Source organism: Psittacula echo (genome assembly GCF_963264785.1).
Source record: "Psittacula echo genome assembly, chromosome: 1".
NCBI lineage: Eukaryota > Metazoa > Chordata > Aves > Psittaciformes > Psittacidae > Psittacula > Psittacula echo.
The window spans coordinates 28,891,520-28,906,790 of record NC_137735.1 but is presented as its reverse complement, the minus strand read 5'-3'; the positions used below and the strand labels follow the sequence as shown (position 1 = coordinate 28,906,790).

Genomic DNA, 15,271 nt, shown 5'->3' with positions numbered 1-15,271 from the left:
CCTACCTCAGCTGAGATTTACTTTTCTTCAGATCCTAGTGTACTGTACTGTCAATGTCTATTTACAAATCCACTGAGGTGAAAAGACAGCTCTATGCCAAGAAGCCATGAGTTTTAAAATGCATCTCTATGTTGCTTTCCTCAACTGACAACTCTCTAAGGAGGATGGATGAAGAGGAAGAACATCCGAGGGGAAGATTTCCTGGGAAGGCCAGTCCTCAGCATCAGATGTTCTCTGACAGCAGCCAGCCTCTTACAGTGGAGAGTTATGAAGTTGTACCATGCTATAGGAACCACCTTTGCTTCTGCAGAAGAAACCAGGGATGACTAACATTCTTGGTTTTGAATTAGATGCTTCTTCACTGCAGTCACTTCTGTGCCACATTATGGCAGATGAGGAGCTGAAGATGGATTTGAAACCATAATGCCAAGCCCTCAGTTATAGTATTCTGATTTAATCTTTTGATAATCTTCTAATAATTTTATATCATATCTGACTTTACTCTCCTACGAGAAGTAAATAAACTTTGTCCCATGACCCTGAAGATCTGCTGAACAATTTAAATCGTAATTGTGTTCTACAAGTCTAGAAAATGCTTTCAGAAAGGATTTCACCAGAAATCTTTTTTTCTAAATTAGAAACAATTCATTCAGCAAAGAGCAACAACAAAAAAAATCTTACTCTCATCAGTCCTCTGATTTCTTTGTTGTGAATTTTATGTTTCTGATGACCAGCTTTTTTCCTCTGTCTAGTGTGCATACTCACACCAGATGCTAATTGTATCCCACCCTTCACCATTGCAGCTCTGTGCTGATTCATTGTTTTAGTTTTGTTTATTAAGCACTGTTCTTCTCACCCTGTTATTTTTTCCTTGGGAACTTTTTTCTGTATAGGTGATATGTATATGCAGTTCTCTTAAACTTGCTGGAAAAATCTTTTGTTTTCTGTTTCTGATCATTACACTTTCATGAACTTGTCTAGGTGTCTCTTGCTCTCCATTGGAAGCTAACCCTATACTATGTTTTAGCACAAAAATAAGCTTCCTCCATATTCTTTTCTGTTTTTTCTGTGTTTGGAAGGAAGCATAAAATAGTCTCTAACCATGCGTAAGTCTCTGGTAATTGAGCACAGCACAAAAGTTTGTGCAGCTTTCTGGTCACTTGGACCCATTCTCTGAAGGTGAAACTTTGAATGATGTAGCAGAGGAGTCAGTCATTTACCATGAAAACTTGAGCAGTGTATGCTTTTGATATGCCTGAATTACAGTAGCACAGGAAGTAGAGAAATGTATCACCTTCCCAGTCTAAAGTGGAGGTGGTAGTTACTTTGTTAACAAATATTTAAGTAAAAATAGCATGGTTTTACTTCAGTATTTTGTCTGCGTAGATTCATACTACTGATCACCTTTCCCTGTCCCCTTTTTGGAGTTGTAAGGCAGCCTTAGTTTGGCAGAGGGAGCTGAGTAGTAAGAAAGACTGTGGAGCTTCAGAACAAATAGGGAATGTAACCACCACATGAATATATGTTGCTTTTCAGTTTTCATAGAGACTAGTCTGATTTCTGTCAGCATAGCATTATTTGCCTTAAAAAAACCAGTCTTTATCAACAACTAAATGCATCATGACAACTCAGAGCAGTGTATGATAAGCTGCCAACATTTTTTTTCCTAAGGGTATCTGTTTGCACCATAGGCCTGTGTTTAAACCCTGCCTATGGAAATAAATGAAATCATTTGTGATAGAAATATGCCATAATGCTTGGTGAATGCAAATTTAGTGGTAATTAGCGACATCTGTTTAGTCATCTGTCTTTAAATTGGGAAAACAGCTTTCTAGGAAATATCTCTTTAAATGCTGATTTATTTCAGAAAGCTACAGGTAAAGAAAGAAAACCTGAGGGTGTTTTAATTTATATTGTAATACTAGTTGCTGTGAAACATGAAAGATGTTGAGATGTGAATTTAACAGTTGTTTTTATTCTTTCAATTCAGGGAACTAATAGAAGAATTACATCCTATAATTAAGGAAGCACTTGAAAGAAGGCCAGAGGTAATTAGATATTTTCCACTATATTCGGTACACACTTTTAAATATCTTCCCACGAATGGTAGTAGAGAAATGTTGTATTCTTTAATTTCTGCACCTAAAAACTGTCACTGTACCAGATAAAAATGTGAGATGTTACTTCTTTAAATGATTGTGAGGTGTTTACAGAGCTTTGTGTTTGTTTTGAGCTCTGTATTATTCCTGTATCGGAGGTTTTGTTTAAAAAAAAAAATAATAAAAATTAGTGTAACCTCTTCTTTTTACCTCAGAGTAGCTTTACACAGTTGTTACTTCATTGTATCATCAGTAACATGCCCACAATTAGTAGTAGCTAAGACATGAAATTGAATTCTGTTTAGCAAATTTTAGGTCTTTTTTTGTGGTTTTGTGGGTGGAGAGGGTGTTTGGTTTTTTGGGTTGGTTTGGTTTTGGTTGGTTTTGTTGGATTTTTTTTGTAATGAAAAAGGCTGTAAACTCACTTGCTTGACTGCTCTGAGTAGAAATTTTCTGATGGAGGGCATGTTTTACAGCAAGGTTTAGAAGCCTTAGTAGGTATTCATAGAAATAATAATCTCCACAAACACAAATTCAGAGGTGATTGCTCATTATTTTTTGTAGTAACTGCAATATTCTTATTAGTAACAAATTTGTAATTAAATACAGATGATGGGAAGGAACATACTTTCAAAATGTTACTTGTCTATAATGTGCTTTGGCAGTCTTATATGCAAATCATAGAACAGTTTGGGTTGGAAGGGACCTTTGAAGGCCATGTAGTCCAATCCCCCCTGCAGTGGGCAGGAACATCTCCAGCTAGATCATGTTTCTCAGAGCCCCAGCCAGTCTGGCCTTGAATGTTTCCACATATGGTGCACCTGCCACCTCTTGGGACAAACTGTGCCAGTGTTTCACCACCCTCATTGTAAAAAATTTCATCCTTATATCTACCCTGAATCTCCCCTCTTTTAGGTTAAAAACATTATCCCTTGTCGTATTGCAACGAGCCCTGCTAAAATATTTTTCCCAATCTCTTATAAGCCCTGTTTAAGTACTGAAAGACTGGGGAGATAAGGTCTCCCTGGAGTTTTTCTTCTCCAGGATGAACAACCTCAACTCTCTCAAGCCTGTCTTCACAGGAGATGTGCTTCAGCCTCTGATAATTTTTTGTGGCCCTCCTTTGGACCTGCTTCAATAAGTCCATGTCTTTCCTGTGCTGAGGGCTCCAGAGCTGGGCACAGTACTCCAGGTGGGGTCTCACCAGGGTGGTGTGAGGGGAAGAATCACCTCCCGCAAAATATGTAGAAAGATTGGCATTTGTACGTCACAGGTTTACATGTTGCACTTTGCTACAGGAGGCTGATAAAAAACATTATTTTGATAATACGCATAATAGCAAACCTGTTTTAACTTGGAGTGGCAACCGGGAAAGATTTTGTTCACTGTTCTGTTAAAATTATTAGCAAGTTTGGTATCTCATCTTGAAAGGTTGGCACCCCTGATAGTTAACACTAGCTGTAGTACAGATACAGTAATGCTTTTATATGCCACTCTGGTTTTATCCTTAGTTTTTCCTCTGCTTCATTTAATTTTGTGTTTCCTCTGTTGACTAGAACATGAAACGGCGCAGGCGTCGAGATATTTTACGAGTACAACTAGTACGAATATTTGAGCTGTTGGCAGATGCTGGTGTCATTAGTCACAGGTAGGGGCGGCACTCATGAGATGTGTTGTCACACAACAACTTTAATGCTTCTATCAGATGCTTCTGAATTAAGTCACTAGTATTCTTATGACCCAGTAAAACAAACCTGCAAAATTCTTCAGTGAGTTTTAGTATATGGCTAAATAGACATGTTTTTATAAAACTTGGCGTTTTGCTGACTTCCTGATTCCTCCCTTTCACCTCTTTATTACCAATACTTGTCCCCAGTATAAGAGATAATTCTGTGGAAGGATGAGTGGCTTATGATAGTGAGGCTTGATTATTAGTTTGTTTTCACAAGAGCTTTTTATATAATCTGAAATAGAGCCTGATTGAAGAAATTACTTTTAATTAAATATGTGCAGCAATGAGGTTGTAGGATTTTTTAAAAAGACAACAAAAGGCATTGTTTTCAAAAATCATTATATGTATTTATCGCACTGGTTGAGTTCTTTTTTTCATTTTATTTTTAAGTGCAAGTGGTGGCCTTGATAACGAAACACATTCCCTCAACAACACTTTACTTGAGTATGTTGATCTAACGAGACAACTCTTAGAAGCAGAAAATGAAAAGGATTCTGATACATTGAAAGATATTCGATGCCATTTTAGTGCCTTAGTGGCAAATATCATTCAAAATGTTCCAGGTATGTAAAAATGTTTTAATAAGTTCTGGTGACTGTATTTATTATGTGCTACATTACCAACCCTCCTCCCCAAAAAAACACAACCCTAAGGAAAAATCCCACTTTTTTTCTGAAGTTTCAGAGTATTAAAAAAAAAAAATAATTATACCATCAGTTTTTAATATAACTTAACAACATGATTTTTTAAGAGAGGATTTTGGTACTGTTTGGAACTGTACAAGTGACTTTCTAATTTAGAAAAAGTCTTCGTGGTTGGCAGTGCACTTGTATTCTCTAGACTAAGAAATAATTTATTCTTGTACACTAGTGGCATTAAACAGGACAACAGTAAACCTACATCAGCTATTATGAAGTTGTAATAATATGTTTTTACATTGATTTTTTTCTTTTATATTCATTGTTTGGGTTTATTTCTGGTTTACACACTGTATTTTAAAGGATGACAATAGGTATGTGTCTGTGTGCTTTTCTTACAGTGCACCAGAGGAGAAGTGTCTTTCCTCAGCAAAGTCTACGCCACAGTCTATTTATGTTGTTCAGTCATTGGGCAGGTCCTTTTAGTATCATGTTTACTCCCCTGGACAGATACAGTGATAGGAACATGCGAATAAACAGACACCAATACTGTGCATTAAAGGTATTTTAGTACTTTTGAATTTTGGAAATAGATTGTTACTTTGACTTTTTTAATGCAAATTTAACATTTGGACTCTGGATATGGTTTTCACATCCTTGTTGCCATTCATGACTTAGTTCCTTTTTTCTTCTGCCTTATGTTTATTTGTGACAGTTTGGCTTTTTACGTACTATAAGCTATCACACTTGCTATAGGAATTTCTTAAGATTACTTTTAAATGTTTGTTTCCTGTGACTTCAGTCCTTAGTTGCCTAAGAATAAAAGCTTTTATGTAAAAATACATTAACAATCAAACTGGCACATTAACTCGTATATGTCAGCATTTCAGTATTGACAGTTTCTTGTATTTGGGAGTTGAGAAAAATTTGATAATTTATTGACTAAGATGTTCAACAGTTTTTTGTTACACTTGGTCTTCCTCCCTTGATTGAATTTTAATGGTTTTGGTAAAAGCACTTCCTCTGAGTTATTAAAATGTAGTTTTTCAATTACTTTCTAAAGGCTATGTCTGCTGTACTGTGTTGTGGCCCTGTTGCAGATAACGTTGGGCTCTCATCTGATGGCTATTTGTACAAATGGCTGGATAATATCTTGGATTCACAAGATAAAAAGGTAATACACAAGCAAGGTCAACATTGATTTGCAACTGTCAGTGCCTTCAACATCTTCTTCAACAACTTTTGTGGTCAGATTGGCCTAAAAGCTTTAGGGTAGCTTAAGCTCAAAGCTGGTTTAGTAGTGCATATTTTTATACTGTCCTGGTTTTACCCTGTTGAGGAAGGCAGTCCCTAGTCAGTCTAAGAACGGACAAAACAGAATGTAAAAGGAAAGGGCAAGGAGTGAAAAATTGAGTATTGTTTATAAACTAATCAGCTAGGTTAAGTTGTAATAATTAGCAAATCTTTTAGAAACTTAAAAGAGACAGGATTTTGAACATGAACTCTTGTAAGGATGTAGTGTCCATCAGGACTCCTATAGAGTTACGAAGACCTGGCTTTACATCTAAACAAGGCAAGCTTTAGATTTAAAAGATAGGGCCTCCATTGCACTCATACTGTGACTACATAAAATACAGCTCCATTGGGCTACTTTGATTCAAGAGAACATGCAAGTCTTCACGTAGATCTATCCCTTGTATCCCACTGGAATTCCTGTGTATGTTGAAGTGCTTTTCTGTGTTTGATGCTTTCAGGTCAGTGTTCAGCTTGTAGTAAGACAAGTAAAAATAGTAAATAGCTCAAGGTAGCCTTAGAAATGAGGAATAAAAAGTCACTAGAGCTATCTAGTTATTTGCTTCACTTATTTGTGAGGCCACTTATTTGCTAGTTTATGGCTGTGTGTGCAAGTTGAACGTTAAACAGTTTGATACAATTACCTGTTGTTATTTTTAGCTGTGGTCTCATTGGTTTTAGGTGGAACAAATTTTGCTTATTGCAGTTCTTTTGCTTTTAAAATTAAATATTTATTTGCCTATTTTATGCCATTTTTGAAAGTTGGTCTTTTTTTCGATATTTGTAAATATATATTGGTTCTTTTCTGGAATGCAGGTTCACCAGCTAGGCTGTGAGGCAGTCATGCTGCTCTTGGAACTCAACCCCGACCAGAGTAACCTCATGTACTGGGCCGTAGACCGGTGTTACACAGGTTCCAAGCGGGTAGCAGCTGGCTGTTTTAAAGCCATAGCCAGTGTGTTCCAAAACAGGTACTATAGCATTTTTCAGAACTTTAAACTTTCATTTTCAAAGAGAGTTTTCGTGTAGAACTGTGGTTATTTCTGCCCTAAAGAGAAAAGTTCTCTCCTATTTGTGTGTATGTGTTACTAAAGAAACTTCTTAAAAAATTATGATATCCCATACCATATCTCTTATAGAAACTTTTAATAAATTCAAATTTTAAAAAGTCAAATGTGATTTTACTTATTTCACACTTCCAATTTTTCCCTAGGGATTATCAGTGTGATACAGTGACCCTTCTGAATCTGATATTATTTAAAGCAGCTGATTCTACTAGGGCTATCTATGAAGTTGCTATGCAACTATTACAGGTTTGTAAACTAATTTTGACTTTTCTTTTTCATTTAAAATAAGAATCGTCTTGTGCATTTAAAAAAACCCCAACAACCTGTTAGTATTTGTTTGTCCTTTCAATAATGAAATACAATGTATATTATTTTTTCCTTCTGTATTTTAATATTTAGTTAGGCCAGATCCTTACCTGGCACAGGTAGACTTCAGTGGAAGTGTGTCTGTTTTCAGAAACGAAGCACTTGAGACTTGTATAATACCATAATATCTGCTTTTTCAAGAGACAAAACTTAAACCAAGGTTCTTCTGGTTTGGCCCTGAAACAAAGTGGTACATAGCTGCATTTGTCCAGAAGCACCTCAGAGAGAAGCATATTGCTTCCTGTGCCTGTGTTTACTGGAGCAGCAGTCAATTTTCTGATTTTTGCATTAATACCAAACATTTTTTCATTTGTCTGTGGAGAGATGATAGTGAAAATCTTATTAGCCATTTAATTTACTTTTGTATATTTCTTTCAGAGGTCATTTAGAGGTAAGCTTAATCTTACAGGCAGCATTAGTGTTTAAATGTAAGTAAATGAATCAGCGCTGCTTGTGGCTCAGACCACAAGCTTTGGAGGTTTTTGAAAAGGTTTTTGTTGTCAGCTAAATTCAACAGTAAAGTGCCCACTAAAGTCGCACCCTTGTTGGTATGTCAGCACTCACCACCCTCCTGTTCAGCACTGTCTTTCTTCTCAAGTGAACACCATTGCTTAAGATCAGCCAGAACAGACTTTAAAGTATCTTACTCATTTAGCCTCCAGTTACATCTCTGCTACATCAAAGATTACATTGCTCCTATCCGTGTCTCATAGATTAGCAGAAATTGATATTGTTTGGAAGGACAAGAGTTCAGTAATGTTTCACATTTTATTATAGAGAAATTTAATATGATACTTTATAAAAGCAGATTTATGAAATTCATTGCTCGAAACTCATCAAGTGGATTGAGTCTTAGTTTTCTGTGAAATTACCACAGTGTTGCTGAATACTGTAGATGTATGGAGATCTGCATAGATAGGAAGCATTAAATGAGAGTAGGTACATGAATTTGAAAGGCGATTTTATTTAAAGATTTCCATTGTAGCTCTATACTTAGCTTCAAATTCTGAACATTACTGTTGTAGATCTTGGAACCAAAGATGTTCCGTTATGCTCACAAACTGGAAGTTCAGCGGACGGATGGGGTTTTGGGTCAGCCTTCTCCTCTACCACATCTGTATTCTGTGTCATATTATCAACTGTCAGAAGAATTAGCAAGGACTTACCCTGAGCTAACACTGGCTATCTTCTCAGGTATGGTTAAAAAAAAAAACAACAAAAAAACTTTATTGGGTCAACAGTGTTGTACAAAATGTGTAATTCTTATTTTCCAATAATTACTTTATATGTCATTCACTAAAATCAGGCCAGCAGAATAAATAAATAATTTATTTATAAATAAATCATCATAATAAATGTAGAAAATGGGATTTACTGAGTGACAACTTTTGTTTAATTGTGCTTGAAATATATTCAAGACGAAACAACATGAATCAAAGATACTTTTAGTGACTTTCTGATAGCTGTGAAAAATCATGTTGGAGAAATAATTTTCAACTGTTTCAAAAATTCTTCTTCTATTATTCTTCTTACTGTTTTCTTATTTACTGTAGATTGCTTAAAAATTGTATTTCATAGCAATTTTAAACAATTGCAGAATAATAGCCTCTAACATCAATTAAAAAAGCCAAACTGGGACCAATATGAGGAAGAAAACATTTTAAGTGCCTTTTTGGTAAAGTTGATATTTTTACATGCTCTAGCTTTTTAGTTCCCTCCTCCAATTAGAGGAATATATATGGATGAATATACTAATATGGTTTCTTCAGCACAGTTTGTCAGCAGTGTCTTCAATTAGTTTTGTTGCAGACTGCAGCCTTTATTGTTATGAAATAGTGCTAGTCAACTGAACAAAAAATTACGTCTGTATCAGCATTACTTGATATCAATATGGTCTTCTGAGTGCATGGTTGTTATTACCAAAACAGTTCTCATTACTGATTTGCAGTTCATGTATGTACCTAATTTTTGCATGACAGAAGTAAGTCAGAGAATCCAAACGGCTCACCCAGCTGGGAGACAGGTGATGCTGCATTATCTTCTGCCATGGATGAACAATATTGAGTTGGTAGACTTGAAACCTTTGCCAACTGTTCGTCGACAAGATGAAGATGAAGAAGATTCTTTGAAAGACAGGGAAATAATGGTGAACAGTAGACGATGGCTAAGAGGAGAAGGCTGGGGGTCACCACAGGCTACAGCTATGGTTCTGAACAATCTGATGTATATGACTGCAAAGGTAAAACTAATTAAGTGCTCCATCTTGTTCCGGTGGATTATTGTGTTTAGGGTGCAACAAAGTTCAGAGATACTGTGTTATCAGACTTTAAAGAGTTATATTTGTGGAGTTGTTTATGTATACCCAAACTATGCCATATAGTTTTGAGCTATGAAAACAAATTAATAATATGTAATATACGTGTTATACTAATTGCTGTTTATAGTAATAGTATATGACTGTTGTTTTGGAATATAGATGTCTAGCTGGATAGATAATACCAAGTCACCTGTATACCTATGATCTCCAAGTAGAGTTTTGGAGCCAATCTTGTTGCCAAAGTCTGATAGACGTTTCTGCTTCCTGTGATAGCCACTTCCAACAGAAAAAAAGCATTGGTCACATGCAGTGCTCCTACCAATTCTTCATGTCTTTGAATCTTACTGATGAGAGGTCATGTTTTAAGCTACAGTTTAAAAACTCCTGGCAGCCTGTGATCCGTGGAATTTTATTCAGAATTGCCAGCGACTGGAAGAATGGGTCTCTGCTAAATGTGGATAGCTGCCTTTTTTTTTTTAAATGTAAATAAATATATAAAATTAGAAATAAATTCACGTAGAAATAAAAATGTGTATTTATATAATGTATAAAAATATATCTCATATATAGATAAAATATATGCATATATATATGTTCAGATATATTTTTATCTGTTTACAGCTGTAAAAGAAAACAGTTATTTCCAGAATGTGTTTATAAAAATGAATTTATGTGAAAGCTTCATTCTGGAATGTAAAAGGCAACAGCTTCCTACAGGACTTGTGTCTCCTTTTTCTAGAACCTGCCCCTCATGGTCAGTTCAGATCACTTTCAAATACAGTGTTTTCTGCTGGAATTTTCAGGAGAGATATTTGTTTTGTTTTCTAGTATGGTGATGAAGTGGCTTGGTCAGAGATAGAAAATGTCTGGACTACTTTGGCAGACAGCTGGCCAAAGAATCTGAAAATAATTTTGCACTTCTTGATCAGTATCTGTGGAGTGAACAGTGAACCCAGCCTTTTGCCTTATGTGAGTATGGGATGCATCTCTCCTTAGTGTTGTTGATACTTAAAAAGTTAGTTGTGTGTCTAGCAGCAAAGGTGACCAAACAAAAAAAGTGAGGCAGGATTTCTGTTGTCAAAATCTCCAGCCCCGTATTTTATGATCACTAAATACTATGAACAAATCAAATTCAGTTCTTCTGTTTGAGTTACTTTGGACACCTTTGTCAAAATTTCAGTATCGCTTTCAGTTAAACTGGGCATTCATGGAATGGGCTTGAGAAAGGAAATAAACCAGAAATGATATCACACCTTAAAGATAGGTAAGGCTTCCTTGAGACAACTTACTTACTATTGCTATTTATTTAGTATTGTAAGTCTGAAATGGTCCACAAGCCATCTTACAAGTTGTCAGAACTCGGGGTGGACCGTAGACCTCATTTAGTGAGTAAATTGCACAAAATGGAAAAGACTTACTAAAATGTATGCATCTGTCTTAGCTTTCTTTTTTTTTTTTTGTCCTTTTGCCATAAAAAGGAAACTTAAGAGTTAGCTTACTAAATTTACATAAACTTCGTTAGTGTACACTGAACAACTCACTGCCATTATAAAACGCAAATCTGCTGCAACTGTTGGCCTCTGTTCATTAGGAAGAATTAAGGTAGTTCCATAAGCAATATTTTCATAAAAGAATTATTATAGCTTTTGCTAATAGTAAAAAAAGAAAACAACCCTAGATATGAAGTAAACAACCAGAAGCTAATAATATTGTTAAGTGCTTTCTAAGAAGAGCTTAATTTTTTCATTTCAAATTAGGGAACCTAGTTTAATGCTGCAGCCCAAAATCTCTGCATGCATGGTTTGAACAAGGTGACAAAGTAATTCCATGAGTCAGACATCCTGGATCACTTGCTTACCATTCATAATTAAGTTCTCTCAAAAGAATGGAAATGAATCATTGAGCAGTGATGACTCAATATAATGTCAGGAGACAAAATATGAACGTACTAATGTCTATAGTAATCAGTAACTAGCAGACATCTGCTACTGCTTAGCAGTGACCAGGATTAATTTGCTCATGTAGTGGAGATTTCTTAATTACTATATGATTAATAAAATATTGCTATAGCTAGGTGTTTATTCTTATCAAAGCATATAAAGGCCTTGAGCATTTTGGGAATTAAACATTTTTTCCCCATACTGTAATTTAGGATAGTCTTAAAAAGCAGACAGACTAAAATAAAGTACCTGTTGCACCATATAGGGACAGTGTAATTATTCTTGCATGACCAAGTATTAAACAAAAAAAAAACCCTCACCCCAAGCCCACTCAAAACCAGTTTTTCCATCAGTGCATGTGTGCGAGCACTGCAGAATAGCATGAGGAAAAATGATACCTGCTGGAGAAGTAGTAGTGTAGACACAACTGTGAAGTATCAAAAAAAAATCATATCAGAATATGTTGGCTCCAGTGTTGATCTCAGATGTTGCTAAAACCTTCATAAGAAAATCTGCTGCTGCTTAAGTAACTCATTGAACTCAGAAGACTTACCTTACTCTTGTGATATGTTTCTGATGCTTCCTGCTGTTGATGGCTGTGAAGGCAATTTTGTTTGCTCTTAGAACTATGTTTCTAGGTATCCTCACTTGCAGTGCAGGTAGATAGCAATTCTAACAAGTTGTGGTATTCAGATCTCTTGTTTTCCTCCTCTTTTTTTTTTTTTTTTAATCAAGTTACTGCAGTAAAAATTTTACGTACTTATTATTATACTATTTTATATACATGTACTTTTTTTGTTGGCAGGTAAAGAAAGTTATTGTTTATTTGGGTAGAGATAAAACAATGCAGCTACTAGAAGAGCTGGTGAGTGAACTTCAGCTTACCGATCCTGTCAGTTCAGGAGTCACCCATATGGATAATCCACCATATTACCGCATTACTTCCAGTTACAAAATCCCCTCTGTCACTTCAGGTGAGAATTTCTTAACTTAAACTTTGATTATTGTCAATGATAAACATGCTGCCATCAGTCAGTTATAATATTCAAGTTCATCCTTAAATATTCGAGTACAATGTTCTGTTTCTAAAAATAAATTAAGGTTTTAAGTTCTGTTATAGACATAAGATGCATCCATAGGAATTTATTCAATAGGATTTAAGTACCCTTAGGAGAATTTATTTAGAAATAATTAACAATTAATAATAGATTAATCATAAAAAAAAACCCCAAAACCAAAAGACCTCTAAAAATATAAAAAGTGTCTACCTCATGCTTCAATCCAAGAATTTGCTGAGAAATGTGTGGAAAAGCTGTCTGGTTTTGGTGAAGTATCTTACAAAGTGGGCCACAAAAGACATGAATGGGAGGGTATCTAAGCAAGGACTTAGCTTTTGTGCTGCAAAGCTGTCAGTGTTATGAAGCAGCCTGGACCTATAACATAGGGATTAGCTGAATCACAAGGTAGATACATTGGCACTTGTTCATGAAAGTATTTGGAAAGTATGAAAAAAAATTATGGAACTGTTTCACTGTAGTGTAATTGAGAGTAGCAAATTCTGTGGGGAGGGTACAAAATCATTTCGCTTTGTGGTTTTCTGTTCAGCTTGAGGCTTTCAAGTTTCTCTTAGAAAGAAATTGATAAAAGCTTCACTACAGGCTGTTAGGTGTTAATCACTAATGTGTTTGTGGTTTGAATTAACTGCATACCTAAATCCAACTATGTTTTACAGATTGCTATGAGTATAACATATAGGAAAGAAAAAAACAAGTCTCTGCTTCAGAAACAAGCCTTTCTACTTAATTCATATTGAAGACTCAGAGATTACTGGAATGGATTCTTTTGGATTTTTTCTCCAGTTAGTGAAATTGTAGTAGCTGCTCAGAATCTTTTAGTCTAAACAAGTTTTTCTTGAATGTGGAAGTAATTTCTGTGGCTCATTTTGTATTTGTGCTAGTTGCTGTAGTGTAAACCTGGTTAGGGCTCTTGGCATGGACAAGTAAATAAGGATAATCATGTAGTGCTTAAAACTGCTTTTCTTATTGCCCAATCTTTTTCTTTGTCCATAATTTACAGGTACCACTTCCAGTAGCAATACAATGGTAGCTCCCACAGATGGCAACCCTGACAGTAAACATATAAAAGACAATATTGAAGAGAAGTAAGTATTTTCTCAAAGATTTGTGTAATGTATTTGAGCAAGATCAAACAGGGATTTCATTATTTTACTCAAGAGTGAGAACAACTTAAGTATAATGGTAACAAATATTTTAATGTATTTGAATGTTAATGAAAATGAGCTAACAGAATCATAATTTATAGTGGACTATCTCCTTGAATCCCCTTATCTAGCATTGCTATAGAAGTTGTGTCTTACACAGCTAAGATGCTTTGGCATCATATTGATTGTCCTTATAAGATGAAATATTTTTGCATAACAATTTTGCTCAGTTCTACAGAGAGACTCTGATTATTTTTTGTCACAGAATGCCAGTTACTAGTGCTACTTTATTTGTTCCTACAGTTACATACATCTAGACATCTACAGTGGGTTGAACAATAACTTAAACCGCCAGCACCACAGACTAGAGTCTCGCTACAGCAGCAGCTCTGGAGGATCATATGAAGAGGAAAAAAGTAATACTTTTATTTCAGAGTGTTTCTGTGGATAGGAAACATTTTCACAAATTAATACTTTGGCTGAAGGTTTTGGAACTTGCAGAAATAGGCATATCAATGGGTTTTGCATAAACTTCTAAAAAAATAGAGGTTTTTTACATTCCTCCATCTTAGTACTGCTGTTGATATCTAGAGTATGTTTGATTACAATAGGATGTGCAAGGAAGATGATACACTTTCATTCCTTCTCTCATCCTCTGGAATGAGTTGTGATAATCTTCCCAAAACTCTGTTACGTGCGTAGCTTTAGTAGAATTATCCTTATGCTTCTTTTTAAAACTGTGTCCAACTACTACTGTGTACGGCTGGTTCCCCCTCCTCCAGCCTCCCAGACCTCAGCATTTCAAGAATTTAAAAATACTTTAGAAGACTGTATAGTACAGAAATATATTATAACTTTTTTTCTGGTTTATCTGTTGTGTTAGGCGATTCAATGCCTCTGTATTCCAACTGGCGGTTGAAGGTGATGGAGCACAATCAAGGAGAGCCTCTGCCTTTTCCACCTTCTGGAGGCTGCTGGTCACCATTGGTGGATTACTTGCCTGAAACTTCTCCTCCGGGCATGTCTCTTCACAGGTAATTCTTAACAGTGCTGATGGCAATTCATGATTTTAATTTGTGTTGCACAAATACAGTAATTAAAATGCGGTAGATTTAAAAAGAGTAGATAGTATGTTTGTTTTCTGCAGTTTTACTCATAGGCCTAGCAGTTCTTCATAAAGCTCTTCATAAAGTTCATGTTAAATTCTTCTAACAAGTATTTTTTTTTGTCTTTTAGATGCAATATAGCAGTGATCCTTTTGACTGACTTGATAGTTGACCACAGTGTAAAGGTGGAATGGGGAGGATACTTGCATCTTTTGCTTCATGCAATTTTTATAGGTAACTAAGTTCTTACAGAAATATGTCTAGTAATTTAGGAGTTGTAGCTATTTATGTAGCTGTTCTTTTCCACAGATGAATATTTGCCATTGTATTGAAACCGCACTAATTTGTTAATATTTACAAGATTTTAAAGAATTCAACTAAGTATCTTTCAGCTTGAGTAATATGAATATAATTAAGATGTTTTTGGAGTTGTTTGAAGGCACTTTTCTGTTGGAGTCACTTTTACCTCTTGTAGAAGACACAGTAAAATTC

At 35.4% G+C, this 15,271-nt stretch overlaps 1 protein-coding gene across 10 annotated transcripts in view; it reads left to right on the top strand.

The window, feature by feature from the left end:
• The window catches only part of FRYL (FRY like transcription coactivator), a gene marked incomplete at its 3' end in the record, with an annotated part of 166,183 nt that overhangs the window by 107,617 nt on the left and 43,295 nt on the right, over positions 1–15,271 (top strand). For all 10 annotated transcript variants that reach the window (XR_013958876.1, XM_080639011.1, XM_080639007.1 and 7 more), the window contains 15 exons: positions 1,991–2,048; positions 3,656–3,747; positions 4,222–4,394; positions 4,871–5,031; positions 5,533–5,643; positions 6,579–6,733; positions 6,976–7,075; positions 8,221–8,389; positions 9,175–9,434; positions 10,341–10,481; positions 12,258–12,426; positions 13,529–13,613; positions 13,977–14,089; positions 14,557–14,707; positions 14,910–15,013. Coding sequence is in view for 9 of the 10 variants with exons in the window: in XM_080639011.1 (XP_080495137.1) it covers positions 1,991–2,048; positions 3,656–3,747; positions 4,222–4,394; positions 4,871–5,031; positions 5,533–5,643; positions 6,579–6,733; positions 6,976–7,075; positions 8,221–8,389; positions 9,175–9,434; positions 10,341–10,481; positions 12,258–12,426; positions 13,529–13,613; positions 13,977–14,089; positions 14,557–14,707; positions 14,910–15,013 (2,042 nt within the window). The remainder of the gene's footprint in view (positions 1–1,990; positions 2,049–3,655; positions 3,748–4,221; positions 4,395–4,870; positions 5,032–5,532; positions 5,644–6,578; positions 6,734–6,975; positions 7,076–8,220; positions 8,390–9,174; positions 9,435–10,340; positions 10,482–12,257; positions 12,427–13,528; positions 13,614–13,976; positions 14,090–14,556; positions 14,708–14,909; positions 15,014–15,271) is intronic.